This window comes from Chelonia mydas, chromosome 3, assembly GCF_015237465.2.
Source record: "Chelonia mydas isolate rCheMyd1 chromosome 3, rCheMyd1.pri.v2, whole genome shotgun sequence".
NCBI lineage: Eukaryota > Metazoa > Chordata > Testudines > Cheloniidae > Chelonia > Chelonia mydas.
Window position 1 is genome coordinate 185,142,499 of NC_057851.1, and position 24,066 is coordinate 185,166,564.

A 24,066-nucleotide genomic window follows, 5' to 3' on the forward strand; every position below is an offset into this window, starting at 1 on the left:
CCTCTAGCTCCTCTGCCTGGAGCCCCAGGTTGGAGGCAACCCTCTTCAATAGTTCCTGATGAGCCTTAGCATCATCTTGTGGAACTGGGTGAGGGGGACCCATGATGGCTTCGTCCGGCAATGATGAGGACGACGCCGGTGCTGTGGGTGCTACCACATTCCCTGGTGGTCCAGCAGGCTGCTCCCTTGTCTGCTTATGGGCCTGGGGAGGGGAGGGGCTGTTTCCTGCCTCCTGAGGCCTCGACGTCGCGTGGGAACTCTGGGACCGTCGGCAAACCGGTGATCTATGACTCACGCTACTCAACTGGTACCAGGACCTGACCTGGGAGTGGGCCAGTCGCTGGGAGGATCTTCCCGACTGCAAGGACTGGCGAAAGTGGGTTGGTGACTGGTGGCCGCGTTCAGTGATGGTTCGCATGACCAGGTCCATGGCTGTGGGGACACTAAAGGCCGGTCTTGATGCTCTTTCCGGGGGGCACATACCTTGGTAGGTCTGCACTAGGTTACCAGCAAGCCACACCTTGAATCTCGCTGTCGGTGCTGAGGGTCTGGAGACCGAAAAGGGCTTCGTTGAGCCTGCCTCCCAGGCGTGATGGCTCTGAGTGGGCAAGTGCTGGCGGGACGTCCCCCATGATGGGGAGCGGTGCCGCTGAGGTGGGGACACACTATAAGATCCCAAGGGAGGTTTACCCTTAGACCGGGGTACCGGTAAAGCCAGTGTGGGAGGCACTGGTAGTGACAGGATCTCCTGTGCTGCCTGCAGGGCCTCCGGTGTCAACGGGACATTTAGATGATGGAGGCCCTCGTCACTGTCTAGGGTGGCAGGCATAGTGTGGGATGGACTCGACTGCTCAACTTGAGAGGGGCCCGACTCCCTGATGGTGGCGTCGACTCGCCCGGCACGGGTCTTGGCTCTCCTCCGGCCCTGTCCTTTCTCTTATGGGAAGTGGGGGATCATCCCCTGACGCTTCTCTTCGGCTTCTTGACTGGAAGCGGATGGGTGGTGACTCAAAAACAGTGCCAGCGGGGCACTCCACACCAATGCTGTGATGCTCGGGGCTGAGTCGGACCTCTGCTCCGGTGCCAGTGCTGACTCCCTCAGGAGCACCCTGAGACGGATGTCTCTTTCCCTTTTTGTTCAGGGTTTGAAGGATTTACAGATTCACTTGTTACTTACGTGTCCTTCGCCTAGACAACTCAAACAACTAGCATACGGGTCGCCGATGGGCATAGGCCACTTACAATGATCGCAGGGCTTAAAGCCTGGGGATCGGGGCATGTCCCTTCCTGAGGCTGAGTCCCGTCTGGGACCGCTAACTAGAACTAACACTAAGAGAATTATTAACTCATTTACAACTATTTTACAGGAAAACGTTCGGAAGAAACACTGAACGAAACGCAATGCTAGCCAAAGCAGCAAACGTTCCAGCACCATCACTGGCGGCAAGAAGGAACTGATGGTGGGGGGAGCCGGCAGCGCCCCTTATACCATGGCATGTGCGTGCTGCTCCAGGGGGCGCCAGAGCCGGTCCCCTATGGATACCACTGAGAGAAAAACTTCCAACACCGGTGCATGTGGTGAGAACACACACCTAATATGGAATAGACATGAGCAAGCACCCGAAGAACAACTAGGGTTTCCATCCATTCTAAAATACATTCAACAATCCCAATCTGACAGTTTAGTTTACAGGTCAATTAAAGAATCTTGCATTTGTTTTGCGCTTCATTCTGTGGTGATACAGTGTCATCTCATTCATGCAAAAAGAGAGATTTTACTATGAGCCAACTCAGAACCTGGATTCAGATGGGAAAGATGTGTCTAATTCCGCCCTCAGACATATAAATGTAACCTGCACCAAAATCCTAATAGGAATCGTATGTACATATCCTCTGGGCAGATTTGGCTCTAAGTAGAGAGGATTTTGGTATTTTTGTGGAGGTCAGGGAACCAACCATTCTTGTCCATCATTTTCACAGCAGGACCACTGCTAAGGCTTTAAAGGAGCATTCGTGAAAAGATCTGGCACACACCTCAGATTCACAGTGTCATCAGTGGCTCACATTTTACATAAATTACGCACATGCCAGTGATCTTTGGGTTCACCCATACTCCTACTGGAGAAGTAGAGCCCAGCAATGTTTTCTTTGTGTTGGCCCTTGACCCCTGACCTAACCCTGCAAAATTTATTCTTAAAATAAAACTATAACCTATAGGTTAGGGAAAGTTAAAATGCTTAACAATGTTGATAATAAAATAATTAAAGCTGTAGTACAAGTAGGGAAAACAAATGCAAAAAATTTTGTTATAGGCTTTGCAAAAATTCTAAGACCTAGACAATTAGCCTAATATGCTTGATGTAGGGATGTAAGATTTTGCAATATGCACCTTGTGATAAACAAATAAACCACAAAAGGGAAATTTAAGCTTGAAATAATGGATTTTGATTTAGTTGGGGATTGGTCCTGCTTTGAGCAGGGGGCTGGACTAGATGACCTCCTGAGGTCCCTTCCAACCCTGATATTCTATGATTTTCAGTATCTGTATTAACGTGTTAGAAATATTGGGAAATATATGATTCCAATAGCTTATGCTAGCAACCAGAACCTTAATTATCATCCCTCGGAATGACAAATATGGATGGGAACCAAGACCTACATCAAATATAGTCCTAAATGTGGGGGGATGTAAGGGAAAACGGTATAAAAAGGTGGTCATACCAACCCCTAGTTGGGACATCAGAATGACAGGATGGTGAAAATCTGCAACCTCATTCCTACTTACGGTGCTTCTCCATTTACTTTTCCTTCCATCTGCTCCTTCTCTGATATGTCTGATGGTCTCCGTCGGTTGAGAGAATACACATTGCAGGGGATTTGTCTGCTACACTTATATTGCTTTTCTATTACTTTGATTTTACTTGTATGTATTTAAATACCAAATAAAATCCTCGCGTCTGTGTGATTCACCAGTCTCATTTCCTATAATAAATTTGTATCGCCGCCTGAGTAAAAGATTCTGTTATTAGTGACTTGTGAATTTTGCACTTGACATTAATCAAAGGCTACATTTGAAATACATTAACCAACTGCAGTTTTGAGGGTTACATTTACTCTCTCACCAATGTTTGGAAACTATTCCATAATTTGATAAACTCTATAGTGAACATTTCTATGGAAAATGATCTGCTCTCTTTTCTCAAAGATCTGTTGACAGAGCAAAACCCACAGAACTACTGGGAGGTAACATGAAATCCATTTCAGTCTGCTATGTTCGAGTGGGAGCCCTCTAGAAAAGTAAACTGCTAAAGAACGGGTGAGCTCAGGCCACTGGGAATTTTTAGGGTGCACGTAGCCAGATTTTCAAAAAAGTGCTCAAATCCCATTGACACCTGAGCACTTTTAAAAAACTTTTAATGTTACAGCCTATGACATCTTAGTAAAATAACTAGACTCCATAAAATGAACTTTTGGCCAGTGAAGCAGCAGTATCAACATGCTAAGAGATTGGGACTAAATGGGTCTTGAGGGGAGATAAAAGTGCAACAACTGAGATGGGGAAAATAAATGCAACTTCCCTGTTCCACTTGCTGCGTGACCATACAGCAGTACCAGTAATGGTTAAGTAATTGCTTTGACAAATAAACACTGACACAAAGAAAACTAGCTTCATTAAGTAGCAGAGGAGACCAGCACTCCATGACAATACTAGACAGTCAGCTGAGTAATAAAGTAATATCAGGTTTCAGAGTAGCAGCCGTGTTAGTCTGTATTCGCAAAAAGAAAAGGAGTACTTGTGGCACCTTAGAGACTAACCAATTTATTTGAGCATAAGCTTTCGTGTAATATCACCTGCCTATAGAATGTCAATCAGAGTAACCAGTAATCTAATTCAAGTAAGAGGAAAAAAAATGTGGTAAATAAACTGATGAAGATTTTACACCATTTCCACCAATGCATAAAGCATTTAATGCATTTAAGAAGAGGATAATGAGATGATTTTTGATCCATTAGCAAGAGCAGCAGGGTGCAAGCATTGCCTATTGCAGAAAACGGAGGTTTCAAATATAGACAAATTGTGCAATATTAGAGATCCAATAAGTTTATAGTAAGCTTCCATTACATCAATTTTGTAATGATCCTGGCAGCTCAAATTTAGCTTCTTCACAATAAGTTTGGGGCCTGAACAAATGCAGCTGTTTTTTTAGGAAAATGTCCATTTTGTAAAGTAATGGAAATTAAATACATGATTTTAAAAATAAAAGTTTTGCTGATGTAAGTGTTTAAAACCAGTTTGAAGCATTAAGCACATATTGCTCTCTTTGGCCATGATCCCAATGGGCTTCATGGGGGCAATGAAAGGGTTTTTAATGGGTCTCTGCGCAGATGCAATGCATCCATCAGCATCGTCAGTGGCAGAGTTACCTGTCACTGGCAGTGGTAGAGCGTCTGTCAGCAACATCAGTGGCAAAATGGAGATTACTACAATTTGCATAGGCAGGGGACATTGATCACTAACACATCAGAATTCTAATCTACAGCATAGCCCACTGAAACATGAGCGAAGGAGAAAAACTTCACTTCTGTATCCACTATAAAAATCAGTCTCTTCATTTCAAGAGCATTCTACAAACTACTTCTATTAAATCACCTCTTCCTACACCCGCTCTGGTCTCTCTCTGTGCCAATTCAGTCTCCCACCTACTCCTTGGCTGATCCTTTGCTACTGCCATACAGCTATCAAGAAGAAAGAATCTATCACTCAGACCCCTTGTTGACTCTCTCTGAAAAAATGAGATCACAAATTCACATACTATGCAGACATAAGGGTCTCTCACAGATCCCTTTGTAGGATCAGGCCTGGATCTCCCATCCATCTACTTTCCTTCAATATTTACCACCACTATCCATTGCTTTAACAGCCATACATGTTATAAATTTGCATTCTCACACTACATTTTCTCTCTATTTTTATATCTATTTTTCACACAATGCACAGTCAACCTGTGGAACTCTTTGCCAAAGGATGTTGTTATAACAGGTTTCCAGGGGTACCAAGCAATGGGGATTGCGGTTTTTCCCTAACTGTCAGGGCTCTAGGGCATCAGAACTCTTGCTGTACTGTTGGCCCACTCGGTACCACAGAGGAGTGTCCGTGGTACATCGTCGGTACCGATGGTTGTAAATGTGCAGAGCACTTTGTCGACAGGAGCTTTGTCACACCTAGTACTGAAGGTTTACTTGGTACCGCTTTTAGAGACAGTACGGTAATTGTCTTTCTCCTTAGTGGGTAGCACTCCTGCCTGAGACCCTGGTGTCTCTAGGCAGTGCGGCTGAGCTCATAGCAGAGGCCCCTTCTGGGTACCACACAATGTTGCTGCAGGTACTGAGGTGGCTGATCACGCTGTGGAACCCCTCTGGCTGGCCAACAACTTGGTTTGAGGTCTTGAAGCCCTTTTCCCTCGAGCCTTTACAGGGGGAATCTGCCAGGGTTTTTTTTTGACTCTACCTCCCCTTTGAAACTGAAAGCTCCAGGGATGATCGGGGGTCAGCACTGGAGTCCTCTGGTAGCTGAAGTGCATTCTCCACAAGGAGGAGTTTTAACTTCAGCTCCTGTTTTTTATGAGACCTTTGTTTTAGCTGCTGGCAGAGGGAGCACTTTTCAGGGATATGGGACCTCCCCCAAGCACCGGACACAGTGAGAATGTCTGTCCAGAATGTCTGGAATCGACTCCTTGAAGGAGAGGCATCTCTTGAAGCAGGGGAGAGCCGGTATACCCCAGGTGTTGGGAGGGTGGTATCACACTCTAGCAGTGAAGAATACAGAAGAGAGATATTCTTGCCACTTTTTCCTCTTTCCTCTTTTTATTTTTAAACTGCAAGAAGTTAGAATGTCTTCTAAACACCCTTAAGGGAACAAAGGGGGGACCCCCCCCCCAAAAAGGGAAAAATGTAAACTGAAGCTCTTTTTCTTCTCGCTCTTCTTTTTTTAATCCAACTGGGCAATAAAACACTAACTATTAAGAACAACAAAAGAACAAAAGCACCAAAACCTACTACTACTTATGCTAATGACGCAGATAAGGAAGGGACAACTCTTGCTCCCTTGGACGCCAAAGGTGGTTGAGAAGGAAATGAAGGGGTTCCCCAGCACAGCAGTAGATAGCCTCTAGGCAGACCATCAGAGAGGGACAGCATGTGCAAGCTGAACGGACACTGCTCCCTAAAATCTCCAAATAGAGGTGCAGGGGCACAGATACACCTACAGTGGAGCACCCAGAGGGACACTACTCAAAGAAGCCGCACTTGACAGTAGCTCTATTGTTTTAAGAAATATAAACATATGTTTTGTATCTCTTGCTTAGTGACCTTTGTTCAAAACGAGGCATAAACAATTTAAAACAAATCAACACATCTTTAGTGACAGCATTATAAGAGAACGTTAATATTTCACATACGGATAAAAAATGATCAAGCAGTGTTCTATTTGGTAAGCATTAACTCTTCACTACACTTCCATTTTAGTGAACCTCTAATTCAGAACACCTTATGAGGCACCAATATTTCAGATACAAAATTAAATGTAAGAAAAGCTCAATGGCACACGCATACATGCACACGAAGTGAATTGCCTTCATGTTCTTTAGAAAACGGCTTAATGCAAAAAGGAATACATCAATGTTTTGGGCAGTCAGCCTTTACTGGCCAGCCTTTAAACAGTTGTAGCTGAAATACTGATTCCTTTTATCTTATTGCCTTTTACCTCTAGACAATATTAGGGAATTAATTGGTTTAAGTCACTCAGTGTTCATCTTTCAAGTTAAAAGATACTTTGCCGTTTCCAGAGTAAAACTAGGTCTGCTTATCTGGAACACATTTACATAGAACACCCAATTTAAGGACTCTCACATGCAGTACAAAGTGGGGTATTCACTGAAAGAAAATAATGCACTTTCCCCAACTAGAGACCTAGCAAGTAGCATTCATAATAAAGTGCTTCAATATTACACCATCTCTAACTGAAACCAATACATTTAACCTGCTTTGTCTTTCATGTGCATGATTTTGAAAAAAACCCTCCAACAGTAACAGGTCCATTTAGAAAATGAGAACTTTCTAACCTCTTTTAGTAGTTTTCTGTCTGGTTCTTCTTGTTTCAGTTTCTAAATGGGAAAAAAGAAACCCCACTATTACCAAGGAAACTACAATCTAGAAGAAATCTGTGATGTATCAATAACTGAGACCGCAAAAATAAAGAGTACATTCCCACATTTTAATGTAACTGTCATGGTGACTGTATTTACTATGTACATGTATGTATTTATGAGACTGGTCTTTTTCAGATTACTGACCACTTCCCGAGATAGTAATCCTCTCATGAACACCTTTTCCATGTTTGATCCCACACCTTTTCTGTGCCAGCAAAGCATATACAGTAACTCCCCACTTAACGTCCTCTTGCTTAACATTGTTTTCATCTGATGTCCCTGCTCCATTACAGAACATACTCCGTTTAAAGTTGTGCAATGCTCTGCTATAACGTCATTTGGCTGCCTGCTTTGTCCACAGCTGGCAGCCCCCATCAGCTCCCCTATGCCTCTCCCCCCAAGCGCCTCCTGCCCGCCAGCAGACCTCGCGGATCAGCGCCTTCTCCTTGCTCCCCCTGCCTCCTGCCCGCAGCAATCAGCTGGTTTGAGGCGTTCAGGAGGCAGGAGTGAGGAGGACTCTGTGTGCAGCCTCCCCCCTCCCTCTCCTGCCTCCTGAACTCCACAAACCAGCTGATTGCCATGGGCAGGAGGGAGGGGAGGGAGGGGGGACCCTGCACGCTGCGTCCTCACTCCTCCCCGCTCCCTCTGGCAATCAGCTGGTTTGCGGCATTCAGGAGGCAGGGGAGGGAGGGGGAGCCTGTGCGCTGAGTCCTCGCTCCTGCCCCCTCCCTCCTGAACACCGCAAACCAGCTGATTGCCATGGGCAGGAGGCAGGGGAGGGAGGGAGGAAGGAGGAGCGAGGACGCGGTGTGCGGAGTAAAGGGGGAGGAGGTGGGGGAGGGAGAAGAGGTGGGTTAAAGGTGGGGTCTGGGGGAAGGGGTGGAGTGGGCGGGCTGAGGGTTAAGCCCCCAGCCCCTGGCGCTTGCACAATAGGGGAAGCTGCCGCTGCTGCTGCACAATGGCTTCTCCTAGCCTATGGCAACTTCAGCCTCCTTGCCTGCATCCTCAGTGCCAGTGGGCTGTGCCTGTGTGGGGAAAGGCGGGGGCACCTCCCATTGCTTCATACTCAGCAATGATTGTAGTATTAAATTCCTTGTTTAAAACTGTTTAAAACTTATACCTGTATTAAATTCCTTGTTTAAAATGTATATAATGCCTTTTGTCTGGCAAAAAAAAATGTCCCTGGAACCTAACCCCCCCATTTATATTAATTTTTACAAGGAAATTGGATTCACTTAACATTGTTTTGCTTAAAGTTGCATTTTTCAGAAACATAACTACAACGTTAAGTGAGGAGCTACTGTATATGATTTCACACTGCCCTGGTAGAGCTCACTAGGCCAGGAGTTCTCAATCTTTTCCTTTCTGACCCATCCCGCTCCCCTATATACTGTAAAAACTCCACGACCCACCTGTGCCACAATAACAGGTTTTCTGAATATAAAAGCCAGGGTTGGTGTTAGGGGGTAGCAAGCAGGGCAATTGCCTGGGGCCTCATACCACAGGGGCCCCTGTGAAGCTGCACTGCTCAGGCTTTGGCCCCTGAGGCGGGGCTCAGAGCCCTGGGCTTCACACCCATGCAGTGGGACTTCAGCTTTCTGTCCTGGGCCACAGCAAATCTCATGCTGGCCCTACTTGGCGGATCCCCTGAAACCTGCCTGCGACCCCCCAGGGGGCCCTGGACCTCTGGTTGAGAAGCACTGCACTAGGCTGCTGTGTTTCGGTTTCACTTCACTGGGTCCTGTGAGCTTTAAGCTTCCTGAATCTGAACAGAGGCCAGGCACTGCTTCTGGCTGGGGGTTTCTGGGCACATCCTCAGGATACAGATCCTCTGTCTAACACCCCTTTCTGAGAGCTGAGACCCTGCAATCCAACTGACAGGACTCCAAGACTAGTGCCAGCACCCCATAACTCTACCGTTGCTTGAGTACACTCCTTCCCAGAGCTCCAACCCTGTAGGCATGTTGGTTTCTTGTTCATCCTTCAGGGACACAATAGCTGAACATTTTAAAAAGTTGTAAATATAGCAAAATGTTTGAATGTTTACATTACTTTTTTAGATTATTCTATTACTGAAATAGGAGACAGGTGGGTGAGGTAATATCTTTTATTGGACCACCTTCTGTTGGTGAAAGAGAAGCTTTTGAGTTACACAGAGCTAATTTTTCAGGTCTGGATCTGGGTCATTGAAATAACTGCACTGTCTCCTGTAGAGATAACGTTGCCGTGATCCCTAACTCTTGGGAAACTCTGAACAGAGTGGCATTACATTTGCATAGTTGTATTAAATTAAAAATCTTGCATTGTTTGTATGTGTTATGGATGGATTTATATTTTTTCTTGAAAAAGCTTAGTAAACTTAAAAAAAGAAAATTCGATAACATTCTTAGAGAAAAATATCAAACTGCAATATTTTCCAATGCTAAGTGTTCAATAAATCTAATTACTTCTACCTGAAATGCAAGAAAAACAGCTTTTAAATGAATGCTTAGATTCCATCCTAATTAAACTCTAAGTTCCCCAAAGAAAATATGGAACTACTTGGTATCTCAGATACAGAGAACCACTGGTCTAGAAAATAGACAAGCTTTTTTAAACAAATATCACAAGCACTATATTCTGCATTTTTAACCCCTTCTCTCATTGTACTATTTTCTTCAGATCCCCTGCCAGAAATAAACAAAAACAAAAAAAACCCCAAGAGGAACTGTGAACTCTTACGCCAATACAACTGCAAAATAGTACGGCTCGCTATATGCTAATATTACTGAACTCTTTTTTAGATATACATTTTAATTAGTAGTAAATACTGTGGTAAAGTCAATAGCCTGGTACATCATTTGTTTCCTTTTATTGGGATTGTCCTGTCTTAAAAATCAGAGTCATTCAAATTATGGAATTTTTGTTCCATTTAGTGTTTGGAGTAAAAGCCACCAAGTGATTCAAATATCTACTACTTCTTGGTGTTTGTCTGTATGGTATAAAAGCCATGCATGTACAGGTCATACTGTTAGCGTTGAACCACCTGGTGAGGTTACTCAGATGAAAAGACATCTAAAATAGTTAGTGAAATAAATCTTAAGTAAAGTAGAAAAGCAATAATCTTTACTGTGGACAACTGCAGGGAAGGAATTAAAGCATTAGGAATGGCAACATTACAGAGTTATACAGTAAGTGACAAATACAAACGAGTAAAGCTTAACAGAAACATAAACCATTTCATACCCCCTTTTAAGTGTGTATCCCTGTTTTTATTTTTAAAGTTTTGAATAAGAGTCTTTACCTGGAGGTGCAGTGTGCTTATATTCAAGCTTGTGCTGTGGATTCTTCCTGCAAAGAATGAAAACCAATACAATAAAATAATTTCCTGCCCTTGCATTCCACGTTTCTTCATTCAAGAATTATTCACTGCACAATGGAAGTAATCATCAAACTTGAGGATGTGAATGAAATTTAAATTAATCACTATGTAGTTTCAAATCATGTATCTGCAGCTTTCTCAATATAATAGTAAAAAGAAACAGCCCCCCCCCCCAAACCTTTTATGTTAAAATAATCAATATAACTGACTTTAGCTCTCTAGAATCAGCATTCTCATATGTATTTATCTATGGCACTTATAGACCCCACATACTGTACCTCAGTGCCTCAATCTTTAGTATATTCATCTTAGTATTTCCTACTTCATATGGTCTTTCAAAAAAGAACTAGATACATTCATGGAGGATAGGTCCATCAATGGCTATTAGCCAGGATGGGCAGGGATGGTGTCCCTAGCCTCTGTTTTCCAGAAGCTGGGAATGCGTGACGGGATGGATCACTTGATGATTACTTGTTCTGTTCATTCCTTTTGGGGCACCTGGCATTGGCCACTGTTGGAAGACAGGATACTGGGCTAGATGGACCTTTGGTCTGACCCAGTATGGCTATGTTTATGTTCTTATCACCCACGCTTTACAGATGGAGATCTGAGACACACAGAGAATAAGTAACTTGCCCAAAGCCACACAGGAAATCGGTGACAGAGCAGGAAACTGAACCCAGGCCTCCCAAGTCTTTGGCTAGTGTCCTAATCACGGCACCATCCTTCCCCTACACGCCTCATTTGTTCAGCACAGTTTGTTCACCATTTTCAAAAGCAGAATAGGTCCATGTTTGTGACACCCTGTACCTCCAAATAGCACCCTGGAACCCCCATATTCATCACTGAGATATGATTATATGTTTTGTACAATGCATGCCTTGTGAGGTATTTTAAAAGTCATTTTCAAATCATTTGATTTGTTGAACATTAATATTCTGTTGGGTTTTATGTACTATCATTGTATGTGAAGTTATGAAGTATCGCTATACGTGTTACTGAGATGTCTGTGTACTGTGGATATCTATGTAAATGTAGTGCCTATCAGAGGCTTGTAGCTTGACATTAGCATCATAGTGTGAGAGACAGCCCAGACTGGTGGGTTTGGAAGGCTCAGTGGTCCCACAGCCCAGGCTGCACCCCAAAGACCCCGTCACAATGTTGATTTATTAAGAACCATCATTATGCATTTCCCAGACTCTTTTAGATGAGTTCCAATGCCCAACCCATGCACATACCCTACAAAAGGGGTAGGAAATATATTTTTAAAAGGCTAAAGTTAGCCATATAATACTATAAATGTCTGACTTCAGCAAGGAATATGCACAATTATTTTTAAACATTAATCATTTTACATTTTAATTACTTATTACATTTAAGTTTCATATATGTCAAAGAGGATTCAACTTCAAATGCCATTGTAGACAGTGTTCACGTGCTGAATATTCTGCAGGAAGTGTACACACTGAAAAAAATCCCCCATAAAGTGGATTTGTACGCTGGAAACAGACTCTAAAAACACTATTGCAGGGTTTTTTGTTTATCATCTATCACAGATTTCTATGCAAATATGCTCCATTTACAAGTAAAAACTATTTTTTCCTCTCAATTCCCAGCCCCAAGAATCAGTCAAGCTAGCACCCAAGATAGGTTGTTTGTTTTTTCTAATCACCAGCAATACAGCACTTGAAGTCAATGGGACCACTCGTGTTCATGTACTCTGCTGGATCAGAACTAGAGTACTCAGCATCTTGCAGTAATGAACCTTAATTAGTAAACCAATATTAAGAATTATATTTTGTTTAGAATTTAATTTCACAGGAGTGCTCTCAACTTTCCCTTGAAGTTGTTTTCAAATCTCATTAACATCAATAAGAAATAACTTAGAGTGTTAATAGCAGAGATCAGTGCAAGGGAGGAAGAAGACAGTTCGTTACCTCTATGTAGAAATATGGTGATAGATAAAAATAAAATCACCTCCCACTTCACAAGAAAAAAAAAAATCAAGATTAATTTGCTACCCCTTCTTCATCTTAAATCTTTTGTATAATTAGTTGTCTTCATAGAAGCTGTCAGAAGGGCTAATTATTTACTAAACTTGCACACTGAGAAACAGGAAAAATAAAGAGTGGCAATCACATGCAATTGACTGGAATGTTTATTACAGGTGTCACAAAGCTTCTAGAGTCATAAAAACCTTGCCCCTGCCCCCCCACCCCCACCCCAATCATGCAAGATCCTGAAAGCCTGCATCATGAATCACAGGGGACCCCATACTTAGATGACAGTGTTATCCTTTAATAATAGAATTAAAACAGTGTGAAGCCACAAAGTATGAAACAAATGATATCTGGCCTACAAAGGAAATGAGATATGTACAACTAGCATATTCGCTCAAAAGTGCAATTCTGAAGACAACAGTAACTTTTCATTAAATCTGTTTAATGTAGGACATTGGATCTACAGTCTGTAATTCTAGTTTCTACAGTTCTTTGTTTATGAATATCCCTAAACAAACTATGTAACCCTGTCCTCCTCACTGAATTTATTGCTAACACAGAAACTTTCCAGTGATTTCAATGGCCTTTGGATCAGGGCTACAATTCTGAGAGCCAAACTGTACCTCCCATGATAAAAATCAACAGGACTCTCAAAATTTCATTAGATTCAGTATGTGGTATTTGTCATGAAGGCTCCCCTCTGGAGGAAAGAATTACAGGACCTCCAGAACCAGAGGATCTGAGGAGCAAAAAAGTCTAAATCCACTGATCTTGGGGTCTCCTTGAGCTTTGCTCGTCCATTCTGCTCCCCAAAACAGGCCTTCCCCCCTTTTCAGAAATTACATTGTACTGTCAGTCAATGCAGTGGAACCCACCCATTGACAGAGCCTGGCTTTGGGAAAAAGACTAATGGCCTAAGGATAATAGACCATTTGTGTGGAGTTATGGGAAGGCCTAATTTTCCTAACCAGAGTCTTGCTAAGAGAATAAGTCTACTTTGACTTGTTTTGGGAACTTGGACTTCTACTGATAGGTTCACAGACTGTTTAGAGATAACGTGCGCCTGGACTATAAATAAAACATTCTCCAGATGAGGTAAGTCCTGACATGTGTGAGGGTTTTGGAGGAAAACCATGGACAGTTCCAGGAGTCCATCACATGACCAGTGGTAACCTATCGATGACAGAAATATAAGACAAAGGACTCCAAGAGTGGGGGTTTTCCCCTCCCTCTCATTTGATGGTGTCTGCCCCTTTTCTTTTGGTTTTCTTATTTTCCACTTAAAGTTGCAGGTCTAGTGGGTGATAGCTAACTAACACAAGTAACATTCCGTACAAGACAGTGTTTTTTTCAGTTATTGTTAGGGTTGCCAACTTTCTAATCACGCAAAACCAAACACCCCTGCCCTGCCCCTCCTCTGAGGCCCCACCCCCAGCTCACTCCATCCCCCCTCTCTCAGTCATTCACTCTCCCCAACCCTCACTCACTTTTACCAGGCTGGGGCAGCGGCTCTGGGGGCAAGGGCTCCATGGTGGGGCCAGGGATGAGGGGTTTGGGGTGCATGATGGGGCTTCAGGCTGGAGCAGGGGTTGGGGTAAGGGAGGGGGCGAGGGCTCCAGGCTGGGGCCATGGGATTTGGAGTGCAGGAGGGAGCTCAGGGGTGGGGCAGGGGTGTGGGAAGGTTTGCAAGCTCTGGGGTGGGGCTGGGGATGAGGGGTTTGGGGTACACCAGGGGGCTCTGGGAGGGAGTTTGGAGTGCGGGAGGGAGTTCAGGGCTCGGGCAGGGGGTTGGGGACCAGATGACGCTTATTTTAGGGGGCTCCAGGAAGCATGTGGCATGTCCGGCTCCTAGGTGGAGGGGCCAGGGGGCTCTGCGTACTGTCTGGGAACCACGGCCAATGGGAGCTGAAGAGCCAGCATTTGGGGGGGGGGGCAGCATGTGGAGCCGCAGTGGCTGCCTCTGCTCTCAGAAGCAGACACGCCGGCCACATCCGTGATTCGCAGGGAGCTTGCCTTAGCCCTGCTGCGCCGCCAACCGGACTTTTAGCGGCCCGTTCAGCAGCCACGGTCTCTTTTCGACCGGGCATTCTGATAAAAACGGATGCCTGGCAACCCTAGTTGTTGATGGAGGTTTTCTCATCTTTTTTCCGTCTAGCCTTTTGATAGCTACTATACCTATTTAATCTTACTTCTGCTATTTCAGAAAGACTAACTTTCTGTTGGAACAACCTAATAGTCTTAATATACAGTACTAGTTTCAGTTTCTTTTTAACAATGTTTTTACAAGTGTTCAGAGTGAAGCAGTTTATGACAATAGTTTACACAGTTTAATATTTCAGAACTTCACACTACATTTTTCGCCGCATATGAAGGGACATTTAAGTTAAGCCATGTTCATGAGGATTTTCAGAACATGCATGAGTCCAATTTTACAATAAAAAGTTGTTTTTAAAACATCAAAGTCTCACTTTTGTGTCATACTGAAGAGTGTATTCTGCCAAATTATCTTTATTGTGCTTTGTTCTACAATTTATATCAGGGACCGACCATATCGCTGTATTTCTCAGCAGACAGAAAAACAGAATATTTCCGGTTGAATTTAATGTTTTCTGTTTTACTACACATTTAAACAGTGTTCCAATACTACAGAACATTTTTCAGGACAACTAACGATTTGGGGTTAGATTTTCAGAGATGCTGAGCACCCTCAGCAATTATTAACTTTAGCTGGAACTGCAGGTGCTCAGCACCTCTAAAAATACACGCAATATACAAAAACACAGGCTTGTACTTGATGGTATAGGAAAATGATTATCTGACCTTCAACTATTCAAGATTCAGGTTTTCTGAATTTTAGATATATGTCATCCAAGTCAGAGAGTTGTGATTAACCTGTGCTCAGAAGTTTTAGACTTTGTATAGTTTAAAATTAGCGTAACTCTTCAATATGTATTTATTCAAGATTTTTTAATGAGTGAATTTAGGGCTTGTGAGTAGTGGCTGAATTAATACCTGGAGACTTTATTCAGATACATCATGGGCAGTGGTAACGTAAGCTTCCCCAGAAATACCTGCTCCCTGCAACAAGAACACACTTCCAGGATGAAAGGGAGGTTTTCCACACTCCAGTTACACACACAGATCCATGGCCCTCTCAGAATATGGTTAATGGCAGCAGCAGTGCTGTTGGGGAAACTTCATGACCCAGAGACTGATAATAGAAGCAATGCCACTCATCACTATGTACCCAGTTCAAATCCAACTCAAGATAGTATATGCAAAAACCAGTTACCATACAATTGTTGCACCAGTGGCTATGATGAAATGAGATTGTGGTTTCAATTCAATTCTTACTCGACAGATGATCCGGCCATTCTGGGATCCTCATTTAAGTCACAGAAAGTTGTTTTGATGCAAATGCTCAGACAACAATTCTCATGAATACATTACAGAGAGACATGAGTGAGACTAGAATTCTCAGTTTTTTGTGGCTGCTTCAAATCTTGTATTAACAGATATAGATATTCTGTAACTGAGTACCGACAGTATTTTGGTAGTTCACATTCATTTTATATCTATGTTTGACTATGTAAGTGATTTTGTCAATTATAATTTGAGGATGGGTCAGATGCATCTTCCACCTTATCAGCCCAGGGCTCCTCACCTGCATGGCATTTACTCACCAATTTTTATTCCATAGTTAAAAATTTATGTTGCCCCAAATTTTAAAACTCCTATTCAGTCCTTACTCAGGCAAAGTTACTGATGTCAATAAGTTTTGCCTGCATGAGAACTATGTAAAAACGAACTAAGGACATTCAGTTTTAGCCTCATTTATATGCACTTTTTAAAATGTGAAGTTCATGTCCAGCTTAAGTATTCTTAAACGAAAGTGTGTTGTAACTTGGGATGTAAATACCATTTAATAAGTTAACTGTTTGAACGATTAAAAATATTAAAAAATTATTTAAAAATTTAATTATTAAATTAATTATTAATTAGTTATTAATTATTAGTTGTTAATTATTATAATTATTATTAATTAATTATTAATTATTAAATTTACTTAATTAAAAATTAATTAAAATATTTTTAAAAAGGGCTGGCTGGTGCGGGACCACTGGGGCCGGCTGGCCCGGGGGTTAACGGTTCAGGCAGGTTAACTGGTTAACATCTTACATCCCTAGTTTAATTAATCTTGGGCTCAACTATTTTGTAAATATAGTTAAGGCTTTCTAAACAAAGGCTTGACAAAGTAGCTTCCAGTATTAATTGGCTCCCCACAGAAAAAGCCTAAGGCAGTTCAACTGCATGCATTTTGGAACAAAACTAAAGGAAAACAACTCAGCCATATACCACTAGGATGTTTCTTTGTTTTTTAAAGACACCAATTATTGAAACCCACACTGCTCAATGATGATGAGTGCACATCGCTAAGCATGTGATATTATTTGTTATTTATGACACCCGGTCACATTTGCTATTAGCTGAAGCTTTAATATAATCTACAAAAAACATTCTTGCTACAAAAACTGCCTTGTGAATCCATGTTGCTCAACTAATCTAATTTTCTTGAAATTTCACAGAAAAAAGTCTAGGTAGTCTCTAAAAAGCACTTATTTGAATTTGTTAAACAACTTGCTAAGAGAAGAAGCAGTTTATTTGATTTGTGATTTTGTAACTACTGTTTCCCAAAATATCAGATTTCAAGGAAGTCTGAAGCACAGAGTGATATTTAACTGAATGAAAACTGTTGCCAAAACACTAGATGACTAAGTCAATGACTTCTGAAGTGCTATATTCAAGACCAGATCTATATATACACACACACTGAGAATGAAACCCACGATATCTAATGGATTGGATTTGTCACACAGAATACAAGATTCTCACTGTCGTTCATATGGAAGCAGAGGTAATCACCAATAAAATTCAAGGGAGTTGAACTAGTGAATCTTTGACTGTAGTGGCACCACGTATTTGCATTGTTCTCCTGTACGTCACTGCTTAATACAAGATTTGTTTATGCCTCCTCAAACGCTTTGATCGAGTTTGCTGAAAAATAGGGTGAGTGTCAAACAACAAGTTTATGGCATTATTAGTTCATGCACACTGAACGCCAAAATTTGAAAATTCATATTTGTTGCATGTATTTTCTTCAATTGATTAAATAACTGCTGTTTTATAGCTCATTCTGCCTTCCAGTAGCTATTCACTAAACTGTCCAAAAGAGAATGAAGTTCAGCTGTTGGCAGGCAATAACCTCTTCATAAGGGACACTTCCAAAATAAGTTAACTATATCTTTAATTTATACAAGAAAAATATAAACATCACTCCACATCACTGCAGTTTTGCTAGCTTAGAAAAGCTGTAGACAACACACACATCTTGAAACTTCTAACAATCTCAAGTCTTGAAATTCAGGAAGAAAAACAAGTTATTCCTGCCCTTACCTACAGGTCAAAACAACAAAAAATTAAGCTGGCTTGGTAAGAATAAAATATGGCAATAGTATGCTAATATGCTAATTAAGAAACAAAAATATTTACTATTGTGGTAAACCCAGGACAAACAGCTACAAAAGGGGGGTAGTAATTAGTCCCAGGGGATTAAAAGGCCCCTCCCTATCCACTGAGGAGAGAGAACCATGGGGCAATAAGGTTCAGCTGGAAAAGGGGTTGCTAGGACCCAATTAGGTTCAGCTGACTCCAACTACTTGGGACCTTTTTAAACCTTCCCCTGGGTGGAAGGAGGAAAAGAGTGAGGGAGCGAGAGGAGCAGGGAAGCTGCCAGTAGGCCGTTTGCAGCAAGACGCCAAACCTTCCCAGTAGGGAGGCTGCACTCGTGCCCCAGAAAGGAAGGAAAATAAGCACAAGGGACTGACTGAGGAGAGGAGTAGTAGGACCCTGTGCCACCTACAAGGATTCGCCTTGCCCCAAACCTGAGTCTCCAAGGCTAAAAAGGACTAAGCCTACTGAGGCGAACAAGGTATTTTGCCACACAATGTACAGAAAGAACTGAGTTTTCATCTGATGAATGTTTACTAAATACAAAGGAATACATATTTATCATTACCCTTGGGGAAGCATGTTTGTCTCTTCATTTAATGAACTTCAGGAACAAAGCATATTCCACTGTAACTTGTCATGACTGCATAATTATACATCTATTATTCCTTCTGGTAAATTTAATGAAGTATTCTTACAGCTGGTAGTAAAGCTGCAAGGGAATTAATAAAAGTATTGTATGAATGAAATTAACTTTCACTCTTTAATCTCTCTCACTTCAACGTAATTTTTATTCAAGTTAAACTTCACAAGTGACAAGCAATAATCTCTTGTCCCTTTACCGTGAAGCCAGTAAAAGAATGAACAGAAATATAACTTCTGTACAACTGATAAAATGGAAATAGCATTAAATATCAAAGCTTCATGCACAAATAAATTATTTTCATTCACTTAAAGAAAGAAAAATTAATACAATCAACCACAATTGTTGCACAGTTTTATTTATTTGTGTTAACTTAGCACCTAAAATGTGAACTGAGATGCAAGTCCCATGCACACCAGCCTCTATACATACAAATATTACTGCCCCTGTGGACCAACAGAAGTTCTGTGGCCCTAATGGCCCACCTTGATTATCATACACATTGTGAAGAGAGTGGTCACTTTGGATGGGCTATTACCAGCAAGAGAGTGAATTTGTCTGGGGGGGGGGGGGGCGGAGGGTGAGAAAACCTGGATTTGTGCTGGAAATGGCCCATCTTGATGATCACTTTAGATAAGCTATTACCAGCAGGAGAGTGGGGTGGGAGGAGGTATTGTTTCATGGTGTCTGTGTATATAATAATGTCTTCTGCAATTTCCACAGTATGCATCCGATGAAGTGAGCTGTAGCTCACGAAAGCTCATGCTCAAATAAATTGGTTAGTCTCTAAGGTGCCACAAGTACTCCTTTTCTTTATGCAGAAGCTTCAGCCTGGGAGGGATTTGACCCTCCCTGTATAAGTATTTGGCACTGAGGTTGATAATGGGGGGCTGATAGCTAAATAAGACTAAAAACTTGGGGAAACAACAGAGATAAGGAATTATTGGTTTATTTGATATGATTTAGTCAAACTAATTAGATAAAATTTGATGATTTGATAGTAACCCACTTTATTTTAATTTGATTTTTTTATATGTATTTTATGCTTTTGTTTATTTAGTTTTATTAATAAAACATATAAAATTGGAAACTTAACTACTCTACCCAGCCTATCACTGGGAAAATTGGTTCCCCTTTTATGAGGAGAAAGGGCTATACAGTATCCATCTCAGCAGAAGGGGAAACCGATGTTCCACAAAACCAAAACCTTTTACACCACCTACCTAGCCAGCAGTACACTTCCAATTTTTTTCAGGATCCACAGAATAAAAAGTGGTACAAACAAATAAGTGCCTGGAAGTGTGAGGAAAGTGAATAGTACATACATGGGTATGTTAACATAGGTCTCCAAAACCCGTCAGTTTCAGATTGCCTGTAAATTAGTCCAATCCAGAACACGAAAACTACATTTTATGTGATTTTCCTGGCCTACATTTTAAATATGCTCTGAATTAGATACTCTATTATGAAAAATCTCCATAATACAGCAGCAATTCACTGCAAGAGAAAAATAAAGCCGCTACAGAAGTTATGATGCCCAATTACAAATGTAATCTAATGTGCTAATATAACCAAGACTCATAAAATAATCCTCATACAAAATAAAATTTATGATGAGGAAGCATTCTGATTGGTTTTACAACACATCACTCCAATAAGAAGAAGAAACAAGGTTCCTTGAAGCATATACTTGAAACCATACCCACAATAGAGTTGTTTTCAAGGCTCCAATAATGTATTTTTTATGGAATTAATTTTGTTCATAACCTGTGTGACAGAGTGCTGGGCAACAACAGCTGAGCCAGCACTCTGGTCACCACAGCTCCAATTAAACACTGTACAATAGACCTTGTTAAGAAGAGCTGTGCCTCACTGGTGGGTGGAGGAGAGCTGGAAGGCTAATTTAGCCATTAGGCAGAGAATACAAAAAGGCACAGGAACCAAGTAGGAGAGGGGAAGCAGGCAGGTGAGAGAGAGGCAGGGAGAGATTGCTCTTCACTGCTTGCCTCAGGAGCTAAGGATTCCCTAAAATTGCAGGAATAAGACTGCATAGTGTACAAGGGTGGTGGGAAACAACATTGTAAATAAACTGCACTGAATGTTTTACCAGCATAAAGATCTCTCAACTGCTTATGGACTTGAGCAGAGACGGGAGCAAGTGGGCCCAGCCACAACCAGCAATGTTAACAGCTGAAGAGTACTGTTCTAAAACGGCTACATTTCAGAAAAATAGAAAACATGTCCCCAGATATGCTTTCATATCTGGATGATTTTCATTTACTAGTCACTTTGAACATTAAACAATATTTGAAAACTGTTCAGAGACAAGTATGAAGATAAGCATTTCTTATCTAGCAATAACAAATCTGACTGCTCATAGAAATTTGGATATTTCAAATATACATAAATAATTGAGAATCCACATTGTTTGCATTACTTCAAAAAGTATTAAACAAAATTAATTCCAATAATCATATTGCTTCTGCTTTTTACAGCATGTTTACATTGAAGTATTCAGTTGAATTATTTTTATGCTTTCCAGAATCTGAGAAAACTCTTAAATAAAATGAAAAAACCCAACTCAAACAAGATATGCACTTAAAAAGGGGGAAAATATCTATTTATATGGGAAAAGAGTTTGTTGAAGCTCTGTGTGAGGGTCAGTCTTGCAAAAGTGCCACTGGGTATAGGCCCTTTCAGTGCCGCTGTGGAACTGATGGGAGAATTGGGAGCTACTGACTAAATTATTAAGTATTTGTGTAGGAAAAGCATTTTCAGCACTGCTATTTCAACCATCCACACATTCATGTGGAGGCAGGAGTCTTTGTAGCTGTGAAAATAACCTTCAAAATGTGAACTGAATACAAGCTGAAGTGAGATCTGCCTGATTCTAGAGACAGCTGGAAACAAATTCAGAAATGTCAAATGCCCCATTCAACTCCAGGTGTTACTAATGAAGACTAAGAGGATGGGTGACAATGTTGGCATTTGAAAGTATTTAACTAAAGTATTTAACTCCCTCCTTATTTGAGGAGGGAGATCAAGCTATTGTGCTCCATCAGTGCGGATATGGTAGCAGATATTGGCACAGACAATTACTATTAAAAAATGTTTTCATCATCCCAAATTTAAAGTCACTTAACTGCTTTGCCCAAAAGGAGGAAGGAAAAAGGAGATGCATCCACTCCGCAGAGCCAAAAGCCTCAACTGTCTCCTGATCACCAAAAAGCAGCAACAAAAGATCACCACATCTTTCTGAATGTCAGAAGCCCCAACAATCCCCTATTCAGTGAGATAAACATCCTGCTTTCTCACAACAGGCTATGATGCATTTATGTGTTTTCCTTACAAAATCCTGTAGAACATTAAAAAAAAAATGGTTACTCCCTTCTCGTAACTGTTGTTCTTCGAGATGGCATTATTAAAGGTTCAGAGAAGGCCAACTAAAATGATCAGGGGTTTGGAACGGGTTCCATAGGAGGATAGATTAAAGAGGCTATGACTTTTCAGCTTGAAAAAGAGGAGACTGAGGGGGAATATGATAGAAGTATATAAAATCATGAGTGGTGTGGAGAAAGAGAATTAGGAAAAGTTATTTTCTTGTTCCCATACTATAAGAACTAGGGGCCACCAAATGAAATTAATGGGCAGCAGGTTTAAAACAAATAAAAGGAAGTTCTTCTTCACACAGCGCACAGTCAACCTGTGGAAACTCCTTGCCTGAGGAGGTTGTTAAGGCTAGGACTATGATAGGGTTTAAAAGAGAACTAGATAAATTCATGGAGGTTAAGTCCATTAATGGTGTCCCTAGCTTCTGTTTGTCAGAGGGTGGAGATGGATGGCAGGAGAGAGAACACTTGATCCTTACCCGTTAGGTGCACTCCCTCTGGGACACCTGGCATTGGCCACTGTCCGTAGACCAGATACTGGGCTGGATGGACCTTCGGTCTGACCCAGTATGGCCATTCTTATGTGTTCATGTCCATTCCAATCAGATGTGTGGATGTGCACATGAATGATGGCTGGAAGATTTTTCTCCTAGCAGCATCCATTGGGTCGGCCCAGGTGGCCCCTCCAAGTCACGCCTTCATGGTGTTCAATATAGAGCCCTGCCAACCCTCCACCCTTAAGTTCCTTCTTGCCGGCTACTCTGACAGAGGGGTAGGAGGGTGGGTATTGGAATGGACATGAACAACCCATTTCGAAGAACAACAGTTACGAGAAGTGAGTAACCGTTTTTTCTTCTTCGAGTGCTTGTTCATGTCCATTCCAATCAGGTGACTCCCAAGTTCAGGAGAAGGGGTCGGAGATGTCCACTGATTGGAGTACTGCTCTTCCAAAGGTCGCATCGTCTCTGGCCTGCTGAGTAATCACGTAATGCACAGCGAAAGTGTGTATGGAGGACCACGTCACTGCTCTGCAGATTTCCTGGGTGGGAACCTGAGCCAGGAATGCTGTAGATGAAGCCTGCGCCCTGGTAGAGTGCACAGTGATCAGAGGTGCAGGAACACCTGCCAGGTCGTAGCACTCACGGATGCCAATTTTTACAGTGACTGCCACATACTTGCGTTCAGATTGTTATAATCTGATGGGAAATATATGGATTCTAGGCTTCTTCAACTGTACATTACGTTACTGCTAAGAAATTAAATGAACCAAAATCCCAAACAGGTAACATTCAATCATAATTTCACAATATTTTTAGTCTGCACAGCAGAGATGGCAGAAAGCACCACACTCCTAGAACTGTGTTTACACCACAGACAAGAAAGTCCACTCAGCAGAGCTAAATTAGCTGGTACGCCATAAAAAAATGCATATAAAACACTAACATAACTGAAGTTTACCAAGTGTTAAAGTATAAAAACAGGAAAAAAAATATTGTATGCATCTAAGATATTACAAACAAGAGAAAGGTGGGAAAAAAACCTTTGGAAACCCTTTTTAAAGCTGTTAATTATACCCAGTCATAAATAACTGAAAAGATTTTTGGTTTTTGGCATTATTAGCACAGATTAGCGACTTATTTTGCCTTTTAACATGTCAATATATATTAAACTACTAGTAAAAAATACATTTATTAAATTATATTCCAGTAGTCTGAAAAAGTAGAAATTCAGCTAACATTTTAGGCATGAACTTGAAAAATCATTTTTGTCTAAACCAATTTAAAGTGTAAATAAATTACTATAAAACACATTTAATCATTCTAATATATTACAATCATATGGTAAAGTACTAAAAAGGTCTGTATATAACTATAAACACATAAATTAGTTTTCAGATTCTTCTAAAAAGAAGCTTGAACAGATTTCTACATCCTCCCATCAATTGTTTTAGTCTAGT

General features: G+C 41.5%; 1 protein-coding gene across 5 annotated transcripts in view; it reads right to left on the reverse strand.

The window, feature by feature from the left end:
* The window catches only part of APLF (aprataxin and PNKP like factor), an 87,875-nt gene that overhangs the window by 11,127 nt on the left and 52,682 nt on the right, over window positions 1–24,066 (reverse strand). For 3 of the 5 annotated variants that reach the window (XM_037896015.2, XM_037896017.2, XM_043543917.1), the window contains 2 exons: window positions 10,492–10,538; window positions 7,122–7,163 (listed from right to left, as the gene is read on the reverse strand). The exons of 1 other annotated variant lie outside the window; for it this stretch is intronic. In XM_037896015.2, the coding sequence (XP_037751943.1) occupies window positions 7,122–7,163; window positions 10,492–10,538 (89 nt within the window). The remainder of the gene's footprint in view (window positions 1–7,121; window positions 7,164–10,491; window positions 10,539–24,066) is intronic. One more of the 5 variants, XM_037896016.2, reaches the window with a different exon arrangement.